The 26989-nt window shown below is 43.2% G+C and overlaps 2 protein-coding genes across 3 annotated transcripts in view; both read right to left on the bottom strand.

Moving 5' to 3' along the window:
* Window positions 1-15756, bottom strand: part of ELMO3 (engulfment and cell motility 3) — a 34571-nt gene extending 18815 nt beyond the window's left edge. The window contains exons 1-8 of the mRNA XM_070760358.1: window positions 15083-15756; window positions 10778-10878; window positions 10129-10233; window positions 9929-9969; window positions 6709-6781; window positions 6357-6407; window positions 3384-3553; window positions 701-800 (exon numbers count right to left, since the gene is read on the bottom strand). Coding sequence (XP_070616459.1) covers window positions 701-800; window positions 3384-3553; window positions 6357-6407; window positions 6709-6781; window positions 9929-9969; window positions 10129-10206 — 513 coding nt within the window. The 5' untranslated portion in view covers window positions 10207-10233; window positions 10778-10878; window positions 15083-15756. The remainder of the gene's footprint in view (window positions 1-700; window positions 801-3383; window positions 3554-6356; window positions 6408-6708; window positions 6782-9928; window positions 9970-10128; window positions 10234-10777; window positions 10879-15082) is intronic.
* Window positions 15757-20641: 4885 nt separating this feature from the next.
* Window positions 20642-26989, bottom strand: part of E2F4 (E2F transcription factor 4) — a 21735-nt gene continuing 15387 nt past the window's right edge. The window contains exons 6-10 of one of the 2 annotated variants that reach the window (XM_070760403.1): window positions 26464-26746; window positions 24884-25075; window positions 22956-23003; window positions 22198-22242; window positions 20642-20887 (exon numbers count right to left, since the gene is read on the bottom strand). In XM_070760403.1, coding sequence (XP_070616504.1) covers window positions 20772-20887; window positions 22198-22242; window positions 22956-23003; window positions 24884-25075; window positions 26464-26746 — 684 coding nt within the window. In that variant the 3' untranslated portion in view covers window positions 20642-20771. The remainder of the gene's footprint in view (window positions 20888-22197; window positions 22243-22955; window positions 23004-24883; window positions 25076-26463; window positions 26747-26989) is intronic. The other variant, XM_070760404.1, reaches the window with a different exon arrangement.

The raw sequence follows: 26989 nt of genomic DNA, 5'->3' as shown, positions 1-26989 counted from the left end.
CATTCAAGGGGGGAGGGGAATCAACACATAATAGAAAATTGAAGTAAAATTACTTGGCTTTTTCAAATATCGTACACGTGACTTTAAGTGCCCACTTCACATTGAAAGATGGAGCTTTCGAAAAAGTTTTCCTGTGCTTTTAGAAAAACAGTGTTTTTTCTAAACGCTTAAGATTACAATTCATTTTGTAAACACCCCATAAGATTTGGTTATTGGAGAAATAGATATATGAATTCAGACGCTGTTCCTAGATATGATTCAGCAACAGTTTTGAAAATAAATCCAATGCTTAAGAGAGTGGTTTTCTAATACACTAACTTCCTCTTCACTCATTTTTAAAAAGAAAGAAGAAAAGGGAGGAGGTGTGTGTGTGTGTGAGAGAGAGAGAGAGAGGAAGAAAATCAAGATAGAAAAGAAAGAAATTGAGGAAGAAAAGAGAAAAAGAAAGATGGAAAGAGAAAAAGAAAGAGAGAAAGTGGGAAAGAAAGAAAAAGAAAAAGAGAAAGGAAAAAGAGAGGGGAAGAAAAAAGGAAAGAGAGAGAGAAAGAGAGAGAGAATATCCTATGAACCCAAAAAGAAATGTGTGTAATGCCCACATTGCCAAACTTGATTTGCAACTCCGTGAAATCCTGACCATCCCCCTGAAGAGAAATCTAGAACCCAGATGTTCTAGAAGAACAGGACCTGCTTCCACCCTTACCTTTTTGATGAAAGTGGGGCTGAGAGTCTCCCAGGAAACAAAATCATGTTCCATCAGCTCCACAAAGGCCTTCAGGGCATACGCAAGAATCTCCCCTGTACTGGAGTAACAGACAGCAAACAGGGTAAGAGCCAAAGGGCGGGTGGAAGACTCAAACCCAGAAACCATAGGAAGGATGCATTAGAGGAACCTAGGAGGAGAGAGAAGGAACAAAGAAGAAGAAGAAGAAAAAGGAAATGTCTCCATAAAAGCCAACGTCCCCGGGGTGAAAAAAAGGCCAAGGAAGCAGGAAGAGATGAGGCAGACTATTCTAAGGAAATCTCAATACATATATATTGTCCTCATACCTTGCTGCAGCCAGTAAGGGCCCATAGTTGGTCTTCTCCAGATCCCGTCCCCAATGTCAGTTGGCGGGACCTTGGGGAAGAGCCTTCTGTGGTGTCTCCAACCCTGTGGCACCAACTGCCCCCAGAGTACATATGTTTTTTTTAATATACAGTAATCCCTCGCTACTTCACGGTTCATCTTTCGTGGATTCGCTACTTCATGAGTTTTTTCAAAGGAAAGAGAACGCCGAGGCAGGGACAGTTTGGGGGGGGCATGGGGGGGACTGCAGCGGCAGCTTCCTTCAGCCCTCGCGGTAGCTGAGAGAAGCCGGGTCTCTCTCAGCGGTCAGCAGCGGTGGGTTGTTAACAATACAGGGTGGGTTTTAAAAGTCAAAATACTCGTTAAATACACACAAAAATATATTTCCTCTACTTCGCAGAAATTCGTTTTTCGCGGGTGGTCTTGGAACACATCCCCCACGAAAAACAAGGGATCATTGTAGTAGTTTTTGTACCGTAAATTTTATTGATTTTTTAAAAAATTGCTCTTTTTATTAGTATTATATTTATAACTGTTGTTAGCCGCTCAGAGTCCATTTCAGAGTGAGCGGCATATAAATGCAACAAATAAATAAATAAATAATGTTGTTGAGAAACACCTGATTATAAGTGTGCGCCTTTTGCATAACTCACTCTGGTCACTGTGGACAGTTGAATCCCTGAGATTTATTATTATTAATTCATGGCTTCATGTTATAAAGAGAAAACAGAGGAAACTTAATGAGAGGAGAGTTAAAAAGCACGTTTGCTAAACTCACACGGATTGTGTGCCTCCTTCCTGGAACTCAACTAAACTGGCATTTCATTGATCGGTAAGGATTATTGGCTGAAGGTAGCACCCCAATGAAAAAATGGAGCCCAGCATGAAAATTGTGGCAAAGCCAAACCAAAACCAAAACTTTTATTGGGGGGTGGGGGGGAAGAGAAATGTGTAGAGCGTTCTCCGTGAGGGTAACGCTTAAAAAGTAATTGTGTTCTTAACCATCGCAGTCATTTTCACATTTCACTGGCCAATTGGCTCCATGAATTGCATCAGGGCATTGCAGAAGACTGTGTTCAGTTCATGTGCCATGGGTTGTCTACAGTGGAGGGCTGCCCATTGCCGGCGCTAATGGTGCACTCCCAAAGGCTGGCACGGGCGTGGGTGGGTGTGCGTGCATCAGCGCAAGACTCAGTTTCTGTGCATGCACCAGAAGCAAAATCTCATGTGAGGATGTGTGCACGAGCGAGAGTCCCACAGGATTGTGCAGCATAGAAGTCAAATTAATAAATAGATATTTTTGCTTCTGCACATGCGCAGAAGGAAAAAATTGGCGAAAATCGGCAAAATCTTGCTTGTGTGAGCATCTTCATGCAGGATTTTGCTTCTGGTGCAGGGGCAAAAGCTTAATTTTGCACAGGGGTACACATGCGTGCGTCAGGTATGTACAACTGCGTGCACATCCCAATTTTTCCAACTAGGACTGTGCACTAGTCCATCCAAAGAGCAGCCCTCTATTGGTTGTCTACAAGTGTTGTATTGCCTCCGTACAAATCAATGGTGAGACCACACTTGGGAGTATTGTGTACAGTTCTGGTCATCTCACTTCAAGGAGGATATAATGGAGCTGGAAAAGGTGCAAAAAAGGGCAACAAGAATGATCAAGGACATGGAGCACCTCCCTTAGGAAACCAGGTTGCAATGCCTTGGTCTCTTCAGCCTTGAAAGACGGCGTTTAAGGGGTGACTTGATCGAAGGGTATAAAATCATGCATGGGATAGAAAAGGCAGATAGAGAAAAAATATTTTCTCTAACACACAATCCTAGGACGAGGGGGCCCTCCCTAAAGCTCACAGGCAAGAAAGTGAGGACAAATAAAGGGAAATATTTCTTCACCCAGAGGGTCCTTGGTTTATGGAATTCACTTCCAGAAGAGGTCGTAACAGCTGTCAGCCTTGATAGCTTCAAGACAGGATTAGACAGATTCATGGATGCCAAGTGTATCGGTGGTTATTAAAACGGATGCCCATGTGCTGCCTCTATGTTGCTTGGGGCAGGCAGGATTCCTTTGGGTCCCATTTGTTGGGAGTCAAGGGAAAGGGAGGGTTTTTCCTTTCCTTTCCCGCTCAAGATCCCAATGGACAATTGGTGGGTCACTGTGTGACACAGAATGCTGGACTCGATGGGCTTTGGCCTGATTCAGCAGGGCTCTTCTTATGTTCTTATATACCCCATAGCTACCTGAGGAGCTGCAGTAAGCCCCCTTAAGAGAGATTAGCAAGAAATCTCATGCCAAAAGCAGCCTGAAGATACTCACTTATTATCTTCTTCCACAATCAAGAATAGCTGATTCAAGCCATTTCTGCTAATAAACTCCTGAGCAAAGGCCACATCCCGGGACAGGCTTGCCAACTTCTTCAAAGAATTGGCCTTTACATCCACACTGTTGCTTTGGATACCTCCATGCAGCTTTGCTGCCTCTTGATCCTGCAATGAGATATTTGGGGAAAATATTTATTTATTCGATTTTTATGCCGCCCTTCTCCTTAGACTGGGGGCGGCTTACAACATGTTAGCAATAGATTAGATTAGATTTATTGGATTTATATGCCGCCCCTCTCCGCAGACTCACAACAATGGTAAAAACAGTACATAGTAACAAATCTAATATTTGGCAATCTAAATTACAGTTTTAGGTTAAAAAGTCCAAAAAAAAGAAAAGAAACCCCAATATATAAAAAACAAGCACACAATCGAATCATACACAAAAAATACATGGGCAAGGGGGAGATGTTTCAATTCCCCCATTCCTGACGGCAGAGGTGGGTTTTAAGGAGTTTACGAAAGGCAAGGAAGGTGGGGGCAACCCTAATCTCTGGGGGGAGCTGGTTCCAGAGGGTCGGAGCCACTACGGAGAAGGCTCTTCCTCTGGGTCCCGCCAGACGACATTGTTTAGTCGACGGGACCCGGAAAAGGCCAACTCTGTGGGACCTAACCGGTCGCTGGGATTCGTGCGGCAGAAGGCGGTCTCGCAGATACCCTGGTCCGATGCCATGTAGGGCTTTATAGGTCATAACCAATAGCACTTTTTAACACAGCCAGCATATTGCCCCACAATCCGGGTCCTCATTTTACCCACCTCGGAAGGATGGAAGGCTGAATCAACCTTGAGCCAGTGATGAGATTTGAACTGCTGACCTGCAGATCTACAGTCAGCTTCAATGGCCTGCAGTACAGCACTCTACCTGTTGCGCCACACCGGCTCTTTGGGCAATATAATGAGGACAATAGAGCCACAATTGGAATATTGTTGCATTCAGTTCTGGTCACGTTACTCAAACAGGAAGTTCCTGGCCTAATCCTTCTTTTACTTCCAGAGATAGCTGATATCATGGGTTCTACGTGTGACATCATACACATCCTCATGTCACTTATATATGTTGTCATAGCTACTTTCAGACGCCCTTGACTAGCACAGCTGTAGAAATCCATTGGAGGGGTCTAGGTTGTGGAAAGCTGTGCTAAAACAGCAACAAGAACATAACTGCATCCCATCTCATTGCTGCTTCTATTATGCGCCTAGGAATGGGTGTAATAATATTTTGCTGCTAAGCACTGGAACCTTAAACAGTAAGGACTGTGAAATTTAGCCGGAATAGCAAAAATAAAAAGCAACCAAAAAGTATTGATATAAATAGAAGGTAAAAATAGTAGCCAGGATGTGGGTGGGTTATTTTTCTTTAAAGCGTTCTGTAGCAAACCTCTGTTTACTTTCCTATGGATTTCCTCCAAGTAAGAAAGAAAGGAGCACTCAGAATATGTGATAAGACTCACAAATACTTCTCACTCACAAAAATAACAAACAGAATCAAACTAGGTCGTCACAACGCATATTCCTGCTAATCTGCAGGTACTACCCCCCACACACACACACACTTTTTCTCTCTTTTCTTTCTTTCTCTTTGTTTCCTTTCCTCTTTCTTCTCTTTTCTATCCCACTTCCAACTACCTTTCCTTTCCACGTCTCCCTCGGACTACTAAATACTACACTTATAAGACTATCCAAATAAGAATATTGAATACAAAATAGTTACCTATAGACAAATATTTGGAATGTATATATAACAATATATATAAGCTACTGTATAAAAATATTGTTTACCCCACCCCCCTCCTACTTCTTTTTTTGTACTCCCATCCCCCTTTCCCTTTTTTTTAATAACCTAATAAAGTATATTTTTTTAAAAAAAAGAATATGTGATACATAGTTCCCTCTAAGCTGAGCAGTGAGCAATCGCTCACTTAAAAATCATCATCAACTCAGAATTTTCCAAACCTGCCCAGAAGCCGAGAGGGAAAGAGTGAGAGGGAAGGAGAGAGATAGGAAGAGAGGAAGAGAGAGAAACAGGTAGAAAAAAGAGAGGAAGGAAAAGAGAAAGAAAAAGAATGGGAGTAAGGAAGAGAGAAAGAAAATCAAAATCTAGTTTGAAACTAGCTCAACTATTTAAGTGGCATTTTGATATTGATAGAGTTGCCCTATTATGAGCTCACTGTTATAGACACACAGTACAGTATTTTATTTTGAAATTCTCTGAGGCAAAACAGGGTGGGTTTTTTATTTGTTTGTTTGTTTGCTTGTTTGTTTGTTTATTATTTCCGTGCTGCCCAGTCCCGAAGGGACTGCCGCTCAGACACTATACTTTTCCGCCCACCCCAAAAAAAAATTAGAGGGAACACTGATGTGATAAAGCATATCATGATAAGAAAATAATGATCTTTCACCATCAAAATTCTCCATCCAGTCATCAAAAATAAATATTATATTTTTCAGACTATAAGACGCACCGGAGTATAAGACATACCTTAGATTTGGGGGAGGAAAATAAGAAAAAAGCTGATTGGGGGTGGATGCCTAGGCTTGAACTCTCAACCTTCCGAGTGGGAAGCAAGCATCTTCACATCTAGCTATCCTCACTACACCCACCCACCCCGAGCCACGTTGAAAGTATTTTATAACACAACCGTAAAACATTCTCAATTTCCTATATCTGCAACATAATATTAATAGTAATGCACCATCATCTTAAGGATGTGCGTAATTGGAGGAACCAGGAGGATGCAGAGGGGTTGTCTCCTTTTGTTCTAATGATTAGCCTGCAAATTTGCCAGATGACAAAAACCCAGTAAGGAAATAAGGAGAAAAGCATGCAGAATTCACGTGCTTGGAATAGACATTGTCCTTCAGCAAAGACAGAATCCGAAATGCTTTCCCATTTACAGTGGGACCTACCGGAGCAGTTGTCAATTGCAGGATACTCCCATTCTTAATTTCTCCACGGTTCTAACAAAACAACACAAGAAAATACAGTAATTGCACAATCAAAATCTCAAAACACATTGAATAAGAGCAGCCGAAGATGGATTGGGGAGGAAAAAGTTCACATTGGTCTTCCAAATTTCTATCTTGCCAACATTTTAACTAGCCTTCTAGGAGAAATGAAAAAATAAGAGGTAGAAAAAGTTGTTTTACTCATGGTAATCATCCAAAGTCCATCTTTTTTTGGCCAGACTATAACTTTCCTTGCAGGCGTTTTTTTAAAACAGCAGGCTGGTCTACTAAAATCTTTCTCAAATGCACTCACCAGTTCTGTGATGTAGGCTTGCTGGCCATCCACGTATTGCAGAGCATAGCGCTCGGAATTATTTAGGTTCCACCTACGAAAGAGACAGACAGTTGGAGTTTTGCCAGGGTGCAGTGATCTCCCCCAAAACTGGGGTATTTCCATCTCCCATTAAAGAAACTGGATGTCCAAGGCTCTATGGAATCAACTCCCCCCTCCCCTCCCGACATCCATACTGCTCCCGCCCTAATGGCTTTCCATAAGGCCACGAAGACCTGGTTTTGCCATCAGGCCTGGGGGCCATGAATTAACAACTATCATGGCCAAATTGTATGAATGCTACATATGTATGCTAATTATTTAGTACTGTATATTATTGGTTTTAATCTGGGTTTTATTATTATATTGTATATTTGACTTCTTTTTAATTGTTTTTTGTATTTTATATTGTTATAAGCCGCCCGAGTCCTTCGGGATTGGCAGCATAGAAGTCGAATTAAAATAAGTAATTTAATTCAATTCAATTTATTAGGTTTGTATGCCGCCCCTCTCCAAAGACTAGTAAGTAAGTAAGTAAGTAAGTAAGTAAGTAAGTAAGTAAGTAAGTAAGTAAGTAAGTAAGTAAGTTGTCTGAATCATGCAAATGTTTCCTCTGCTACCCAATTAAGTTTTCTACAAAGTTGAATCAAATTCTGTGTTTATCTAAAAGGAACATGACCCTCAAAAAATATTTTTTTAAAGGAGGAAGGGAATTAAGGAGAAATTGTACATGCCCATATTTGTGTATATACACATACACAGCCACACTGGGGGAATAAAATTCTGTGCAATAGCTTAGTCAACCTTTACCAGTTCCTAGAGATGTTTCCCTACCTTCCACCTCTTACAATACTAGACAACACAGTATCAACAGTAGAGAACTTCAAATTTCTAGGCTCTACTATAGCTTAAGATCTAAAATGGAGAGCTAACATCAAAAACGACATTAAAAAAAAACCAACAAAAATGTTCTTCCTGCGCCAACTCAGAAAGCTTAAACTGCCCAAGAAGCTGCTGATACAGTTCTACAGAGGAATTATTGAGTCTGTCATCTGCACCTCTATAACTGTCTGGTTTGGATCTGCAACCCAACAAAACCGACACAGACTTCAAAGAATAATTAGAACTGCAGAAAAAAAATTGCTACCAGCCTGCCTTCCATTGTGGACCTGTATACTGCATGAGTCAAAAAGAGGGTGGTGAAAATATTTACTGACCCCTCGCATCATGGACATAATTTTTTTCAACTTCTACCCTCAAAACGTCGCTATAGAGCACTGCATATCAGAACAATTAGACACAAGAACCGTTTATCCCTGAACACCATCATTCTGCTAAACAAATAATTTCCTCACCACTGTCAAACTATTCACTAAGTCTGCATTACTATTACTATTAATCTTATTGTTTCTATCACCCTTTGACTGTAACTTTGTTGCTTGTATCCTTACAATTTATATTGACTGGTTCCTAATATGATTTGATTGCTTATTTGTACACAAATCATTAAGTGTTGTACCTTATTATTCTTGACAAACATATCTTTTCTTTTATGTATACTGAGAGCATATGCACCAAGACAATTTCCTTGTGTGTCCAATCACACTTGGCCAATAAATAATTCTATTCTATTCCATTCTATTCCATTCCATTCCATTCCAAGCATGCAGCATACAAGGCCATAGCAGAAATCACACTCCAAAAAAACAGAACAGTGAGGACAAAATAACTCTTCATACTAACTGCCAATTAAACCTCATTCGTTTACCATGAGGCTCTAATTTGTAAAATCAATCCTTCACTCCCTGGCAAGTATGTAAACAACCTATTCTCTTTCACAGATGCAAATCACCTTCCACAAAGAAGAGGGAGTCAAGCTATTCTTCAAAGCAAAACTAATCAAGAAGAGAAGCAAGCTAGAACTACGGAGAAATTTCCTCATAGTGAGAATAATTAATTAGTGGAACTATTTGCCTCCAGATGTTGTGGGTGCTTCATCACTGGAGGTTTTTAAGAAGAGATTGGATACCCCATTTGTGTGAAATTATATATAGAGTTTCCTGCTGGAGAAGGGGGGCTGGACTAGAAAACCTCCATGGTCTTATTCAACTCTGTCATTTTATGTCCTAATTCCAGCAGGAGGTTATGGTGGAAGAGAGGATGGAGAGAAGGAAGGGAAGGGAAGGCTGAAAGGCAGTGAAGAGGACAGAAGGGGTGAAGAGGCAGAGGTGGGTTTCAGCAGGTTCTAACCATTTGTGGAGAACTGGTAGCGGAAATTTTGAGTAGTTCGGAGAACCGGTAAATACCACCTATGACTGACTGGCCTTGCCCACATTTATACTCAGCCTCCCGAGTCCCAGCTGATCGGGAGGAAATGGGAATTTTACAGTATCCCTCCCCTGCCATGCCCACCAGCCACGCCCACAGAACCGCTGGCAAAAGATTTTTGAATCTCGCCACTGGGAAGTGGGAAATATCTAGAAAAATGCCTGCTATCAGTAGTTTGGGAGCTTCACTGATTTATAGCAGTGCTTCTCAACTTTGCCAACTTGAAGATGTATTCAAGATTCAAGTTCAACGAACACAGACTGATAACTTATTAATAAGATTGGGGTGTTGTTATAAATATAAAAGAGATTAATTAAAAATATGTCAGTATGTAACTAGGTATGTCGTTGAGATGTATGTAAGGTATATACACTGCTCAAAAAAAATAAAGGGAATGCTTAAATAACACAACATAACTCCAAGTAAATCAAACTTCTGTGAAATCAAACTGTCCGCTTAGGAAGCAAAACTGATTGACAATCCATTTCACATGCTGTTGTGCACATTAAATTTTGTACAGAACAAAGTATTCAATGAGAATATATCATTCATTCACATCTAGCATCTGCTATTTGAGTGTTCCCTTTATTTTTTGAGCAGTATACATTTGAATATGAACTGGAAAATAAAATGAAATAAAAAACTTTTTTTTAAATATTCAAGTTCAAGAAAGGTCAAGTGTATTAATGAAAGAGAAAGCAGACAGACCTCCATTAAAACATATTTAATAACTTAAAGAGCATCTGCAATGTGAACATTTGCAGGCAGCAGTTTCTTTCTGAAACTGTTCCATGAACCAGTCTCAGACATTTTCTGCTGATCTGCTGCAAAGCAAAAGCAAAAAATGAAATGAAATAAAGGAATCGCTACTCACACTTCGCAGACTTCTTTCACAACTGCCGACAAAGGCTTAGCCTGTAATTAAACATAAACAGCATGTGATGGATGGTTTCCACATGATTTGATCCTTAAGCAGAGCCGGGACATGGAAAATAAAATTGGGTACCTCTGAGCTGGCACAACTCTGACATGTGCCAAATGGGTTAAAATAAAAAAGACACAAAGAGCCTTTACCTGATTCAGTTCTATGAGCTGGGGAATCGCACCCATCATCTGCACAGCGATTTTGACCACATCTTTGGAAGGTGGCATGGTCAGGCCTTTTCTGGGAGGTCCTTCCTGCGAAAGGATAAAAAGGTCCTTCGTCACCTATAACAGCGATGGCAAACCCTTTTTTTGGTTCACGTGCCAAAAGATTTGTGTTCCTCTGAAAAGCTAATATGAACTTAGGTTCATGTCGGAGGTGAAATGTTACCGGTTCGGCCCGCTATTGGAGCCATATCGTTAGCAGCAGCAGCATGAGACTCCACCCACCTGCCCGGGCATCAACATTTTCTCATTTTAAACCCTCTGAACATGCACAAATCCTTCTGCGCATGTGCAGAGAGTGAAAAAGAGCATAGAACGATGACATGTGCATGCAATGGTGGCGTGCGTGGAACGAGGGCTTCTGAACCAGTAGGTAGGTAGATTTCACCACTGGTTCATGTTCTACCGCTGTGTTTCCCAACCTTGGCAACCTGAAGATATCTGGACTTCAACTTCCAGAATTCCCCAGCCAGCATTTGCTGGCTGGGGAATTCTGGGAATTGAAGTCCAAATATCTTCAAGTTTCCAAGGTTGGGAAACACTGTTCTATCGGATTCTATTCCAATTTCATCACCTTCAAAGGAAAAGTAGACCGGCTCCCACTGTATCCAAGAATCCCTCCTTCAGAGAGTCAGATGGAGAAGTAACTTTGCAACCAATCCTCACATTTATGGCCTGTAAAGCAAAAGAAAAACTGAAGTAAAATCGTAAGCACAGTTGAGGTTTCACTTAGCAAATTTGCTTAGTTAACAGGTTGCCCTAATGAGGATTACCTAAAAATGGATGTACTGTATAGTGCTTTTTTCAGGAGGCAACTGGATTTTCTTGGGTTTTTTTTAAGAACACAGGAAGAGCCATGCTGAATCAGGCCAAAGCCCATTGAGTCCAGCATTCTGTGTCACACAGTGGCCCACCAATTGTCCATGGGGATCTTGAGCAGAAAGAGAAGGCAAAACCCTCCCTTTCCCTTGACCCCCAACAAATGGGACCCAAGGGAATCCTGCCTGCCTCAACCAACATAGAGGGGCACTTGGACATCCGTTTCAGTAACCACCGATACACTTGGCATCCACGAATCTGTCTAATCCTGCCTTGAAGCTATCAAGGCTGACAGCTGTCACGACCTCTTCTTTTCTTTTGAAGACATTTCACTTTTCATCCAAGAAGCTTCTTCGGCTCTGACAAGATAGTGGTCATTTGCATCCTTTTAGAGCAGTGGTTCTCAACTTTTCTAATGCCACGATTCCTTAATACAGTTCCTCATGTTGTGGTGACCCCAACCATAAGTCTAGTGCCAATCCTCCCAACAGAGCTTTAAGATGATTGGCAGGAAGGTCAGAGGGACACACCCACTGTAAACCCCTGATTCGTCGGATTGTAAAAATATATTCCAAGGCACCAGAATAGAAGCTTTAGTTCCTAACGCTATGGGAAATTTGTCTTTTTGACAAAGGCATCCCGACACCCAGGTTGAGAACCACTGTTTTAGAGGGTCTTTCAAGCACTTGTAAATTTATCTATGTCCTCAGGGTCACCACCATAGCGTTCCTGATTCCTGTAGTCTGCAATTTCTTTCTCTGGAAATCCATTCCTACTCCCACATGGCTGTCCCATACAATTTGGGTGTTCATCACAAATTGTCTGGGACAACCATGACCTGGATTGAGGGAGAATCTCTACAGACTTTTAGCTATGTAATTTGGGATGAACAGCCTTTGGACGGTGCGGAAGTAGGAACAGATTTCCAGAGGAAAAAAAATTGCTGGCTACAGGAGCACTACTCAAGTGACCATGAGGACACAGATTAAACCTCCAAGAGCTTCAAAGACCCTCAAAAAAGATGCAAATGACCAGCTGTCTGCAAGGAATATAAATCCTTCTGTCTTCAAAACAAACACAAGGAAGTTCAGTTGAACTGAACAAACATCTTCATGACCTGGATGACTGAGAATCTCTACAGATTCGGGGGTACCAAATTGTGGCCTAGAAGTGGAGCTTTTGCCTCGCAATCAGGAGGTTGTGAGTGCGATCCTAGACAGAGGCAGATGTAAGGTTCTCCTGCTTGGGCGGGGGGTTGGATTAGATGACCTGCAAGGTCCCTTCCAAATAGATAGAAAATAGAATTCTTTATTGGCGAAGTGTCATTGGACACACAAGGAATTTGTCTTTGGTGTAGGTGCTCTCAGTGTACATAAAAGAAAAGATACATTTGTCAAGAATCACGAGGGACAACACTTAATGATTGTCATAGGGGTGAAATAAGCAATCAGGAAACAATCAATATTAATAAAAATCGTAACGATATGAACAAGAAGTTACAGTCATACAGTCCTAAGTGGGAGGAAATAGGTGATAGGAATGATGGGGAAAATAGTAGTAACCTAGTAAATAGTTTGACTGTTGAGGGAATTATTTGTTTAGCAGAGTGATGGCATTCGGGAGAAAACTGTTCTTGTCTCTAGTTGTCTTGGTGTGTAGTGCTCACCAACTCTGTTAAGATTTGTCTCCCTGAAGTGGGCCTGAAGGAGAGGAATGGTCAAGCCTTCACCAACATAAGAGGCCCAATTCCTAGGGAAAGACTTGGCTGCTTTAAAAGGTTTTGCCAATGAAGCATGATCCAGGTGCCATTTTTGGAATCAAATTTGAAATGCTCCACAGTTTTACTGTAAACCATCATTGCTCACTTGTTCCCAAGAACTTTGAATGCAAATGGGGGAGGGGAGGAGGAGAGATGGAGGAAGAAGAGGACAGTCAGTCAAAGTCACATTTGTCTGACAGGCACCACTGCAGAGAATTTATTAGTTGGAAGGGTGGAGAATTAAGTAGAAACCCACAAAAATGGATCTAATTCTAACAACCGCGCGGGGGGGGGGGCTTGTTTAATGATTAAAAATAGAGTTTGTCACATGGATGATTCAAAGCCACTTCCTCTTAATTCCATGGAGAGCTTTGGCTGGCCTGCTTAGCATTCTTCCCACCAAGCCCCTTATGAAGCCTGAGACATCATGGAAAATACCTTAGCTTTTTTTTAAAAAAAAAAATCTCAATTAACTTTTTTTTAAAATTTCAATTAACTTAAAAAAATCTCAATTCACTTTTTAAAAAAATCTCAATTCTCTTTTAAAAAATCTCAATTAGCTTGAAAAAACCCTCAATTAATTAAAAATAAACTCAATTAATTGTAAAAAAAACCCCCATTTAATTTATTTGACTTAGATGTTGCCCAAACACAATGTATGGTGGGTTTGTTGATTGAATGGATATGTGTGTACTTTAATTGGTTTTTAGTTTTTAGATTTAATTCTTAACTTTAATTAATTGGATTTTGATGAAAATTGTCTTTTTCGTATGTTGTAAGCCGCCCCGAGTCCTCGAAGAGAGATGGCACATAAATCTGATTAATAAATTAAATAAATAAATAAATCCTGTGGGGCTCAGGGCAGCGTACAACAATAAAATAATACAATAATACAGCAAAAGTCAAATATTAAACTATAAAAACTCTGTAACGGTAAAAAAAAAAACTAGACTAAACTGTACAATAATACACTCATATATACCAAGTGAACCATGATTCAGCTGGGACAAAGATGTTAACTCTTACAGTTAAAGAGGTTTACCTCTGACTATTAACTTTTTTTAAAAATCTCAATTAATTTTAAAAAATTCCTACAAATCAAAAGTTAAATGTAAATTGTATTAAAGTATAATACTGTATATACTGCTCAAAAAAATAAAGAGAAATAATGAAGGAAGTTAAATCATAAGGAAACATAAAAGGAATAAAAAACTGTAGTAATAATGTATATACCGTAGCATATGATATAAGAATTGGGTATAAAACGTACTACAAAAATTACAAGTAATGTCCGCCAAAAATGTTAATGGAATGTTGTACACTGCTCAAAAAATAAAAAAAACACATCCTAGATCTGAATGAATGAAATATTCTCATTGAATGTGAAATTGACTGTCAATCAGTATCGCTTCCTAAGTGAACAGTTTGATTTCACAGAAGTTTGATTTACTTGGAGTTATATTGTTTTTTAAGTGTTCCCTTTATTTATTTTGCGCAGTATATTATTAGGCTGATACAAGTTAGGCTGTAATAAATAGGATCAACAAGATGGTTGATGTTTAAGTAGATCATGGAGCATTAAAAGATTGGGTATATACAGTGTATCTGTAAATATTTATTTATTTATTTATTTTTGTTTGATTGATTGATTGATTGATTGATTGGATTTGTATGCCGCCCCTCTCTGTGGACTCGGGGCGGCTAACAACAGTGATATAAAACAGCATGTAACAATCCAATACTAAAATAACTAAAAAACCCTTATTATATAACCAAACATACATACAAACATACCATGCATAAATTGTAGAGGCCTAGGGGGAAAGAATATCTCAGTTCCCCCATGCCTGACTGCAGAGGTGGGTTTTAAGGAGCTTACAAAAGGCAAGGAGGGTGGGGGCTATTCTAATCTCTGGGGGGAGTTGGTTCCAGAGGGTCGGGGCCGCCACAGAGAAGGCTCTTCCCCTGAGTGCCGCCAAACGACAAATATGAAAAATTATCCCTGTTTTGTTTTTGTACGTCTTATAAGTTCTGTCATGTCACGGTTTTTTATGGTCTTTTAAAATAATATAATGTAAATACCTTATGATTCTTGAAAAATCTATGTTTTATTTTATGTACACTGAGAGCATATGCACCAAGACAAATTCCCTGTGTGTCCAATCACACTTGGCCAATAAAGAATTCTATTCTATTCTATTTGATAAAGATTTTTTTTAATTGATTTTTTTAAAAAGAATCATGCAACCTTTTGAGCCTCACCTTGTTCAAAACTTACACACACACATCCTGTCGGCTCACCTTTTGCTTCTTGCAAGTCCTCACCTGCACCGAGCAAGCCCAGGAGAAACGCCTTGCAGCCCCGGCCCGTGGCTTCTTCGAAGGAGGGCAGCAACGTGCCGCAGCCGTTCCCCGCGCCGGCCTACCTCGCAGGGCTCCACCGTTGGCTAAAATGAGTTGGGCGATTTTTATTTATTTTTTTAAGCCGGTGCCCACGACGAAGAAGCGGGAAACTTCCGAGGGAAGCCTGACAGACTTTTTGACTAAAGAAGCCCGGAAAACCAAAAAGACTCCCCGGCCCCGCTTTATTATTATTTTTTTCTTCTGCTTCCACAAACTTTGGAAGGAGGGGGGGGAAATAAAAAAATTTCCAAAGATTCCCTCACAGATCGCCAAGTCCTCTTCCGCGTCCGCCAGCAGCCCCCTCAGGGCGAGAGAAAGGGCGCCCGCCGCCTCAGTGCCTCACAGCTCGGGCTTCTTCCTTTGGCGCGTCCGCGGCCCGAAGGGGGAAATGGAGCAGCGCGCTCCGAACCGGGAAGAAGCGGCGGCGCCGGCGGCGGCCCTAGAGCTCCCGGCTGGGCCCCGAAAGAGCCAGCCGGCGGGTTGGTTAAGCGCGGCTGGCGAGGCGAGGAGCGAGCGAGCGAGGGAGGGAAGGGCCGCCGCCGCCGCTTGCAACCGCCCCCGCCGCCTTCTCCGCCCCGCTTGGCTCGCCCTCCTTCTCCCGCTCGGCGCTCGGCAGTTCCGGGGCGGTGGCCGGCCGGGCTGCCCGCCCTCGGAGGAGGACGGCCGTCTCCGCCCCTGTGGAGGGGAAGGCGGGAAGGGGATGGAGGGGAGCGCTGCTTAGCCCACCACCTCCCTCCGCCTCGGGGCTTCCTCACTCCGAGCGAGGCTTGCCCGGCCAAGGCTTCTCTGTTTGCCCGCCTGCTTTGCCAGACGCGCGGAGTTCTTTGGCGGAGCCTGTTGCGAGCGTGCGGCACGTGCGGAGGAAGCTCCGGGGCGGCCGGCACGAGATTTCCCCAAAAGCGTCGTTGAGACGGCCGCGATGCGATGGCATTGGGATTAGGAATCTAGGATGGAATGCAATGAAATAGGGACAGGATGGAAGAGAAGGGAAATGTTGAAATGGAACAAGAATGGGATGAGATGGAATATAGAGTAGAGTAGAGTGGAGTAAGAATAGAATAGAATGGAATGAAGAATAGGATAGGATAGGAATGGAATAGAATAATGGAATGTAGGATAGGGATAGGACAGGATAGAATAGAAATAGAAATAGAAAGAATAGAATAATGGTATAAAGGATAGGATAGTGATATGATAGAATAGAAAAGGAAACAATGGAATAGAATAGGAAAGAATGGAATGGAATAGTATGGGATGGAATAGGAATAGGATAGAATGCAATGGAATAGAATAAATAGGGATAGGATAGAACAGAAAATAATAGGGAATGGAATAGAATAAGAAAGAATAGAACAGGAGTTCTTTATTGTCACTATTGTCAGAAAAGGAATCACTTTATTGTCACTTTGAACTTACACTAATTGCTAGACATAAAAATTCTGGGCTTCAGTCCCACCAACAATCTAATCTTGGGCTTTTTTCAGCACCAGGGCTGCTTTTCCAGCTGTCTCAAAGAGTTGAGGACTCTTCTCCAGGCTAGCCCTTCCCACTTCTCCTTTCCCCCAAAACTCTCCATTCTGCTCCTTCCTGGAATTTTACTACAATTGTCTCTTTGGGGCAACTCCCAACTCTTGGCCCTTTGTCAGATGGGGCCCCAAGCAAAAATACCTGGCATCTATTTTGGCTGGTCAACAGATGTTGCTTCTGGCTGGCAGAGGAACAACAGGACCAGCTGAAGGCCTGTTGCAGACCCTCCACGGACTGCATCGCTTTGCAGAGCTTCAGATGCCTTACAAAGAACTCCTCTGAGGTTCTCCAATCTTCTCAGTCCCATACTGAGCTGTTTGACTTTCCCATGATGATGCTGTGGTTGTCCTTGCCCAGAAGCCCCCAAACTCCACAACTTTTAAGGCTTGTGGACTTCAATTCCCAGAGTTCCTTCTAGGGACCCTCAAACTTTAAGATCATCGAGATCCAGCCACAAATGGCATGCATGGTTTTTAATTGTTGGTTTTAAATTGTACTGTTAGAGATTTCCATATCACACTGTAGAGGGAGGGGTTTGTTTGGTTGTTTGTCGTCTAGAGTCCCTAGGGCACTGATGGTGAACCTTTTTTTTGCTCAAGTACCGAAAGAGCATGCATGCGCGCTATTGCACATGCATGAGTACCCACACCCATAATTCAATGCCTGGGGAGGGCGAAAATACCTCCCCCCCGGGAGGCCCTTTGGAGGCTGGAAACAGCCTGTTTCACAACTTCTAGTGGGCCCAATAGGCTTGTGTTTCGCCCTCCCCAGACTCCAAAGGCTTCCCTGGAGCTGGAGGAAGGTAAAAATGCCCTCCCCATCCCCCTGGAGGCTCGCTGGAAGCCAAAAATGCCCTCCCAGAGCCTCTCTGTGAGCCAAAGATCATCTGGCTGGCACATACATGCATGTTGGAACTGAGCTACGGCAAAGTCTCGCATGCTAGCAGATATGGCTCCATGTGCCACCCGTGCCATAGGTTCGCCATCATTGCCCTAGGGAGTTGGGTGGCATACAAATTGAATGAATGAATAAATAAATAATTAACCCACTGGGACCAAAAGTCACTAACTGAAAAGAAAACCCTGGCGGTCAGATGCCAAATCTTAAAAATCCTTCCACTCAGGACATTTTGTAGTCCAAACCCCTGGCAAGCGCAAGACAGCAGATGTTCCGCGAAGGGTATGAAAACGCCCCCTTTTTGACAACACAATAGGGCGGAAAGCTTTGGAAAGTTTATTTATTCACTCAGGGAAAAAAAAACTGTACAAATGTTACAGGCAAGTTTCTTCTGCTGCAAAAAAGTATAAAAATAATCTTTTTTTTCTTATATGAATCAAAACTCATTTCTCTCCCTTCCCCACCCGCAAACGTTCCCTCTATACGCATCCTTTGGGAGATGTCACCTCAAGAGGTCAGGGGCGCAAACAGGAAGGTGACAGCAAAGAGAAATGAAGGTTCGGCCGCCAAAGAGCAGGCCCAAACCACGTACGATAGGCAGGGGCAGGAAGCAATGGAGGCAGGGAAGAGTCCTGTGGCTTGCCACGGACAGCCACGCAGAGCTGGAAGAACAACTCAGAAACCCTGGAAGTGGGACAACTATGTCCTTTCAGGAGAGGCAAATAGGGCATGAGGGTTGTTGTTGGGGTTTTTTGAGACATTCGCCTGCCTGGAGGCAGAGACGGATTTATTTCCTCAAAAAGTCGCTTTTGTGGATCGTTTTGCCCAGCGTCTTCAACCTTGATGGCTTTAAGAATTCCCCAGTAGGTAGGGCTAGCAGCTAGAGGATTTTGGGAGCGGAAGTCCAGGGGTAGGCCAAGTTGGCTCTTCTCTGACGTGTGTGGACTTCAACTCCCAGAATTCCTGAGCCGATCATGCTAGCTCGGGAATTCTGGGAGTTGAAGTCCACAGGTCACAGAAAAGCCAAGTTGACCTACCCCTAGACTATAGCTGTTCAAGGTTGAGACACAGGGCCACCCGGCTTCGCCTAGGTCTCCCTAATGACAATAGAAACGTTCCCTGATTACAGGGGGGAAGGGGAGGAGAGATCAGGATCAGGCCTGCCCACTTCCCGTGAACCCTTCCACAAATCCTAAACACGCTTCCTTCCATCCCATCTTAAAGAGAGTTTTTCCCCTCCAGCCAGGCGATTCATGCGTTGGGATGCTGGAGAGCTCTCCCTTCAGGTCAAAACCCTTCTCACCCTAGCCGCCCCACTGCAGGAGGTAGGCCTTCAGCCGCTGGGACGGCACTTGTGGAATATAGGAATCTGGGAAGTGACCTTCAAGGTTTGCATGCAGCGTAGCCAGTGATGGACTGCTACCGGAACGGTAAGATGTGTGCGCACCCCTGCAGCAAGCGAAATCTCATACAAAGATGCTTGTGGAAATGAGGTTTGGGCGATTTCCGCCAATTTTCTGCTTCTGCGCATGCGCGGAAGCAAAAATATCGCCGAACATCGCCAAAATCTCGCTCGTGTGCACGATCTCATGTGAGATTTTGCTTGCTGCACATGCACAGAAGCAAAATCTCACACCGACGGACACACGCACGCCCACGACGGCTTCCGAGGGCGTACCAGTAGCGCCCAGGACGGCAGGCTGATGACCTAGAAGCCGACGAGTGGTGAAAAAGGATATATGGCTTTTGAGGGGGGAGATGTTCGGGAGTGCAGAGGGGAGGGTGGGGTCGGAGGAGAAGCGAGGGCTCCTTCTATGTCCCTAGGATCAGGAGAGGACCCCGACGGAGAGGGCGATGGTGCGCATGGAACGCAGGAAAGGGAACACGCCATGGTTCAGTTGTAAAGAGAAGTCGGACTGCGTCTACGGGACCAGCGACGTTAATACAGCTAGCAGGTCGCGAAGGGAAACAGCATCCCCAGCGCATCCCCAAAAGCCCTATTCTATCTAGCAGCTAGGGGAGGAGGGGGGCATGCTTAGACTCACTTCACTAGGTGTGATGGAATCTCCTCCGTCGGAGGCTCCCAATGGCTGCGTCGGAGGTGGGTTAAGGGCCTTGAGAGAGGAATGAAGCTCCCCAAGTAGCCCCAGCCAGCTCTTCCCTGGCTTGAAGCAGCACAGCTGCAGGCGACATCGACCACAACCCAAGACGGGCATGCAAAATTGGTTCTGCACTGACGACAGGCAAGGGTCCCACCCGCTCAAAGCCCCAGCTTGTTTCACACGCGCACACTCTCACACACACTTTTTTTTCTTTTTAAACAAATCATTTCTCTGTTCTGACTTCTTTGGAGGAAAAGTGACTGTGCAAAACTGGCACCTTAAAAACACACACACACACACACACACAGGGTTTTTAGCCTACGAGGGAAAGGGGCTTCGTGCTTCGTGTTAAAACAGATGGACCAGGAGGGTTATTTCTTTGAAACGCCACTTTCTAAGCACATTAAAAACGAAAACAAACAAAAACAATATACCGATCCAGCTGAGATGCCTGCATTCCATCATGCCAAAAGCTGACGATTGCTAGAGAATGCCCCACCCACCCACCCACGCCATTTGAATTCTAGGAACGAGCCAAAAGGGAGGCTGGGAGAGGGGGGATTTTCTCCAAAACCACTAGGCCACGGTTCCGCTGTTCCAAGTTGGTAACCAGAAAGGAAGAAGGAAGAAGGAGGGGGAGTTGCAAAGTGCCCCCAGCAGTGCAGGGATGCCAAAACAGGCTAGTTGGAGGGATTTGGGGGGGGGGGGGGGGGGGGGCTCAAGGAAGCGCTTTTGCTGCTCGGCAAAGGTTCAACAGCAGGCCCACCCAGCATCCATGAAAGGACAAGGAGTGGACGAAGATAAGCCAGGGAAGGGGGGGGGGGGAAAGAAAAAAGCTGGAGATGAGGGTCTCATCCTCGTTCGGTTTTCAGTCTAGACCACAGCAGCTCTGTGTTTCACTCAAGCACCAGCAGACCCAAAAAACTTTAAAAAAAAAAATCCAAAATGAAGAGTTTGGGGCTCTCCCCCCACACCTCCACCTTCCCTAGAGACAGGTTTCTTTCTCTTAAAAAAAAGAAGAAGAATCTGTATCCCAAAAGTCCATCCCATCCAAGTCAAAGTCAGAGGTTGAGAATCGGGACGTCGAAAAGATCGCACACCCCTTCGGTCTCGTCCAGGTTGTAGATGTAGTCGTGGTCTCCGGGAGGCGGGGAGAGGCGGAGTAAAGGAGCGAACACTGTCGCGGGAAAGAAAAAAGAGACTCTTAGGAGGACGGTGCCTCTTCTGATTCGGCAATCCCAACCTCTTAGCCCGGGAGTCAGCAACCTGGGGCTCTGGAGCCGCATGTGGAGCTAGCTTTAAGAGCTAGGCTGCAATTATCCATAAAAGGGAGGCAGATGTGTTGCTCTCTGCTCTGTTGCATTGTATTGCAGGTTGTTGGTGGCTATTGCAGTTACTCTTGATAATGCTTGCTATATTTATTTATTTATTTATTTATTTATTATTTACATTTGTATGCCGCCCCTCTCCGCGGACTATATAGCGGTGTGCTACGCTTTGCTGTGTGCTAAATACTCTGTGTGCTAAGATATTACTGTGTGCTAATAATAGAATATATTCTGCTGTGTGCTAAGATATTGCTGTGTGCTAGTAAGAGAATATACTATATTGCTGTGTGCTAAATGATATATGTACTTACTGTGTGCTAATAAGATAAAGTATTGCTGTGTGCTAATAAAGATATTACTGTGTGCTAATAATAGAATATATTCTGCTGTGTGCTAAGATATTGCTGTGTGTTAGTAAGAGAATATACTATATTGCTGTGTGCTAAATGGTATATGTACTTACTGTGTGCTAATAAGATAAAGTATTGCTGTGTGCTAATAAAGATATTACTGTGTGCTAATAATAGAATATATTCTGCTGTGTGGTAAGATATTGCTGAGTGCTTGTAAGAGAATATACTATATTGCTGTGTGCTAAATGGTATATGTACTTGCTGTGTGCTAATAAAGATACTATATTGCTGTGTGCTAAATATGTACTTGCTGTGTGCTAAATGTACTTGCTAGAAGTCTATATATTATATTATGACACTGTATGGAACTCTATGTAATATTGATATTTGGATATGTATATAATAGCTAAAGTCTATTGTATACATTGTAAATAATATTTATACCTTTACTATACCGGTCTGTGTTATTTGCTGAACAACCACCACTGCCACATATACTCTGTTTGAAGTTTGGTATTTCTATCATTGGCTGTAAGTCCAGTGTGGAATGCTAACGGGGGAGGACCAGACTTCTGCTTGGTCCCAGAATTGAATTGAGGGAGGGGGGTTCCAGTTAGGATCTTTGGGGCTCTTTGAGTGTTTAAGGTTGCCGACCCCCGCCTTAGCCCAACCTTTTTCAACTTTTAAGATGACCATTTCCCAGAATTCCCTAGCTCAGCTAAAACAATGCATATATTTACAGCTGCATTCCCTAGCCTTCTCTGCTACCTGATGTGGTCCAAGAGTTGAAGAAATGCCAGTCTTACCTTCAGATGACATCAGCTCTTCGAGCAACTCAGAATTCACGCACTCTGTGGGGAAGAAGAAAAAGAATGCGCAAGACATTTACGTTCGTGCAAAATATCCCCCGTGCACCAAATTCTTCCAGCCCAGCTTCTTTCTGTCTCAATTTGCTCCTCTCTTAACTACGTATGAGTAACTGGGCAGGTTCTGCAGGCTCCTGCAAAAGCAACATCGAAACAATGCATTTTTTAGCAGCTGCTTCTTTCCCCAGGGGTTTGGCCTACGCAGGTAACCAAATCAAACAAGAAGCAATGGGAAGAAGGAGAGAAGCAACTTAGAACTAAGGAGAAATTTCCTGACGGTGAGAACAGTTAACCAGTGGAACAGCTTGCCTCCAGAAGTTGTGAATGTTCCAACACTGGAATATTTCAAGCAGATGTTGCATAACCATCTGTCTGAAGGGGTGTAGGGTTTCCTGCCTAAGCAGGGGGTTGGACTAGAAGACCTCCAAGGTTCCAACTCTTGTTATTAAATGTCCCTTGAGTAACACATTTAAACCCTTTAATCTTTCAGAATGCAAAGTCTTCCTTACAAGCAGAAAACCAGCAGAGTGGGCCAAGAAACGTGTTTCCTCTTGTTGCTAATTCTACATGAGCCCAACCGAGGGCCTGGTCCAAGTTTGCTTAAAACAAGCCTGGCTTTTCTCCACTTCCAAAAGGAAAAAAACAAACAAAAGGCAAAGCGCGAACAAGGTTTTGCTACAGGGACACTAGCAACGCACCTCTGGTTGGCTCAAGCATTTCTGAAAGCTCTTGGGGCAGTTCCAGTACTGGGGAAAAGAAAAAAAAAGAAGAAGAAACATTGCACATCTTAAAAGACCAATGCATTTATTGTGGCACATGCAGAGGAATGGCTAATTGTGTGCATCTCCGTGGCTCTGGAGCGGGAGTGTGGGATCCCTTCCCCCTAGGCTTATAGAATTTATACATGGCATGCTTGTATGTATGAGTGGTTCTTTAAATTGGGGTTTTTAAGATTGTTTTTAATATTAGATTTGTTTTCATTGTCTTTTCATTGTTGTTAGCCACCCCGAGTGCGGCATACAAATCTAATAAACAAACAAACAAATAAATAAATAAATAAATAAATAAAATCCTTGTCTTTCGTAAATTACTCAAGACCCATCTATACCGCCAGGCATGGGGGAGCCGAGACACCTTTCCCCCAGGCTTTTTTTTATATTTATGTTTGGGTATGTATGTGTTGTTTGCTTTTTAAATATGACAGAGTTTTTATGTACTTTTTTAATATTAGATTTGTTTTCGCTAGAATATTGTTTTTATTATTGTTGTGAGCCGCCCCGAGTCTTCGGAGAGGGGCGGCATACAAATCTAATAAAATAAATAAATAAAATAAATTGAGCGCAATTTTGCTCCCTGTCCCTGTGCAAGATTTTGCTACCTGCACAGGTATGGGAAGCAAAATTGTGCTCGACCCCACATTCACGCTCCAGAGCTGCGGAACTGCACGCAATTAGCCGTTCTGGCAGCAGCTCAACTCTGGGTCCAGGTTAGCTCTGTCCTTGAGGATGTTTGGGGCTGCAATCCCCAATATTAATAGAGAGAGGAATTCTGGAAGCAGTTCATTCCAGCCTATCCAGGAGCCCAGGTAGGGAAAAAACAAGATACAATCCCAGTCTGCTAAGATTTCTTGTTTTTATGTCACTTGAAAGTTTCCATTGTCTTCTACACCAGTGTTTCCCAACCAGGACAACTTAAAGCTGTGCGGACTTCAAGTCCCAGAATTCAAGCTGGCTGGGGAATTCTGGGAGTTGAAGTCCACACAGTTTTCCTGGCTGTTATCTACACTAGGGGTCTCCAACCTTGGCTAAATTTAAGCCTGGCGGACTTCAATTCCCAGAATTCCCTAGCCAGCAAAGCTCATTTCTCCTGGTTATTTATCACTTCCTCTATATCTGCTTAATTTTTGAGCCGGGGTGGCGCAGTGGTTAGAGTGCAGCATGGCAGGCTACTTCAGCTAACTGCTAGCTGTAGTTCAGCAGTTCAAATCTCACCACTGGCTCAAGGTTGACTCGGCCTTCCATCCTTCCGAGGTGGGTAAAATGAGGACTGAGATTACAGTATTGAAGGCAAATATGCTGATTCTGTAAACCGCTTAGAGAGGGCTGTAAAAACACTGTGAAGCAGTATGTAAGTCTAAATGCTCTTCCTTCCTTCCTTCCCTCCCTCCTTCCCTTCCTTTCCTCCCTCCCTTCCTTTCCTCCCTCCCTCCTTCCTTCCTTCCTGTTGACTCAGCCTTCCATCCTTCTGAGGTGGGTAAAATAAGGACCCAGATTATTGTTGTTGTTGTTGTTATTATTATTATTATTATTATTTATTGGATTTGTATGCCGCCCCTCTCCGCAGACTCGGGGCGGCATCATAGGAGCAATATGCTGATTCTGTAAACCCCTTAGAGAGGGCTGTAAAAGCACTGTGAAGGGGTATATGTCTAAGTGCTATTGCTATTTTAGCAGAACATCTGAGAAAAAGAGCCAGTCCAGTACAGACTGTCAAACACACCCAGTGACTGAAAATGCACCATCAAAGTACAATGCAGGGCTCAGAGCCAAACAAACTCAAGTTCCGTCTCTTGCTTTTGGTCCATCCTAACCGCCCACCCGACGGCTGAAAAACCCAGAGCGCTTACTTTCTGTGGGGAAGGACTTGATTGGTTCAAAAGAGGTCAAGGGACTGGGTAGGACAGAGCTGCCGTCCAGCAAGGCGGAGGATTGGAGGGGCTGCGTATCGAGCCCAGCCGGTGGGCTGGCCGGCAGAGTCGAAGGGGTAAGCGAGTCCAACACCTCACTGCTTTTCGATTCTGCTGCCGAGGTGCCTGTCTCTGCAATGGGAAGAGGGCGACAGAAAGACAAATTATTATTTATCTTTATTTATTATAAATTAACCATGAGTCCCAGTGACCAGTCAGGTCCCACAGAGTCGGCCTTCTCAAAACAAATGTTGCTTGGCGGGGCCTAGGGGAAGAGCCTTCTCTGCGGGGGGGGGGGGGGCGGCCCTCTGTAACCAGGTCCCCCCCAGAGATTCGTACTGCCCCCACCCTCCCCTCCTTCCACAAGAACCTAAATACCCACCTGTGCTGACAAAGCCTGGGGCCATTACACAGTAGCCCCTGGCTGAAGAATGGAATGTATGTTTAACTGTTTGAAAGAGATTGATTGGTTTTTAAGGAATTGGGAGTTTTGGATTAGTTAGTTGAATTTTAAATTTGGATTTAAGACTTTTTTATTGTTCTTTTATATGTTGTAAGCCGCCCCGAGTCTTCGGAGAGGGGTGGCATATAAATCAAATCAAATAAATAAATAAATAATATTTACACTTGCATGCCACTCAATTATTTATTGTGTAGGATGGATTTTACTCAGACATAAACTATTTTGTAAAGGACATAATAGTCAAAAAAAAAGGTTGACTTGTCTCTGTTGTATATATGTCGTTTCCTTCTCTTTTTCTTTCCTCTTTTCCTTCTCTTTTCTCTTTCTTCTCTTTCCTCCTCTCTTATTTAACTCTTCTTTACCTTTTACCTTTTTATTTTATTGGTGTGTTGTGCTGCTCTCTCCTTTTCCTTCAATTAAGACATCAACTACCTATTATGATAGAGGTTTAATGCAAAAACCCTATATTTGTATGTTTTTTATATCCCCCATGTTCAAATTTTTCTTTTGTGATTTGTACATGCAGACACATATATATTGTGGCGTTGTTCTTTCTTCAATAAAAAAAGATAGATAGATAGATAGATAGATAGATAGATAGGTAGGTAGGTAGAAAGATAGAATGAAAGAGCAAAAGAGAAAGAAGAGTAGAAAGAATGAAGAGAGGAAGAGGAAAGAAAGAAAGGAAAGAAAAAGAAAGAAAGAAAGGACAGTGGAGAGAAAGAAGAGAAAAGAAAGAAGAAATAGAGAAAGAAAGAAGAGAATAGAGAGAAAGAAAGAAGAGAGAAAGGAGGAAAGAAGGAAGGAAGGAAGGAAGGAAGGAAGGAAGGAAGGAAGGAAGGAAGGAAGGAAGAAAACTGAGGAAAATTACTTTAAGATCAACCAATCAAAACAGAGTTGGTGGTTTTCTAGTCCAACCCATGGGATCGCGATGGGTCGTACACGATTTTGCAACTATATCCAGAAGGAGTTAGGCTGCCTGTAATTAAATTAAATTAAATTAAATTAACTAACAACAATGAATGCTGTGCTTTTCACTCGCCCCATTACAGCTCACCTGTCCCGGCGGCCGATTTGGCCGCAGAGGATCTGTGATCTTGCGTGCTGTTGGGTACAGACACAGGAGGGTGGGCGCCACTGGGAAGAGAGGTCTCCGGGGACGGGACAACGGACGGCTTCTTCGAGGGTGTGATAGGCTGGCACGGGATGAGGTCTTCGGGGGGAGGCACAGGAAGTACCACCGGAGGAGAGCTCCAGGCATCCTTGTTTACTAGAAGAACATCAATGGAACCGTTGCTGCTCTTCAGGTGGATCTGGTATTTCCTCTGGCCGTTTAAGCCCTGGAGAGAAAGAAAAAAGAGAGAGATTTCATGGGTACAAGTATATGAACAGTATACAATGACAGTATTGGGGCAACGACATTATCTGGTGACTGTTGTGAGTTCTCCTTGTCTGGGGAAAAGGAATCCTCAATCTGAGTATTGTATCGGCAGTTCTGTGTTAGCAAAAACTTCAGAAGGATTTAGGGGTAGTGATTTCTGACAGTCTCAAAATGGGTGAACAGTGCAGTCAGGCGGTAGGGA

Source organism: Erythrolamprus reginae, chromosome 9, assembly GCF_031021105.1.
Source record: "Erythrolamprus reginae isolate rEryReg1 chromosome 9, rEryReg1.hap1, whole genome shotgun sequence".
In the NCBI taxonomy this organism is placed as follows: domain Eukaryota; kingdom Metazoa; phylum Chordata; class Lepidosauria; order Squamata; family Dipsadidae; genus Erythrolamprus; species Erythrolamprus reginae.
The sequence above is the reverse complement of the archived record's forward strand: the minus strand, read 5'-3'. Positions and strand labels throughout refer to the sequence as shown.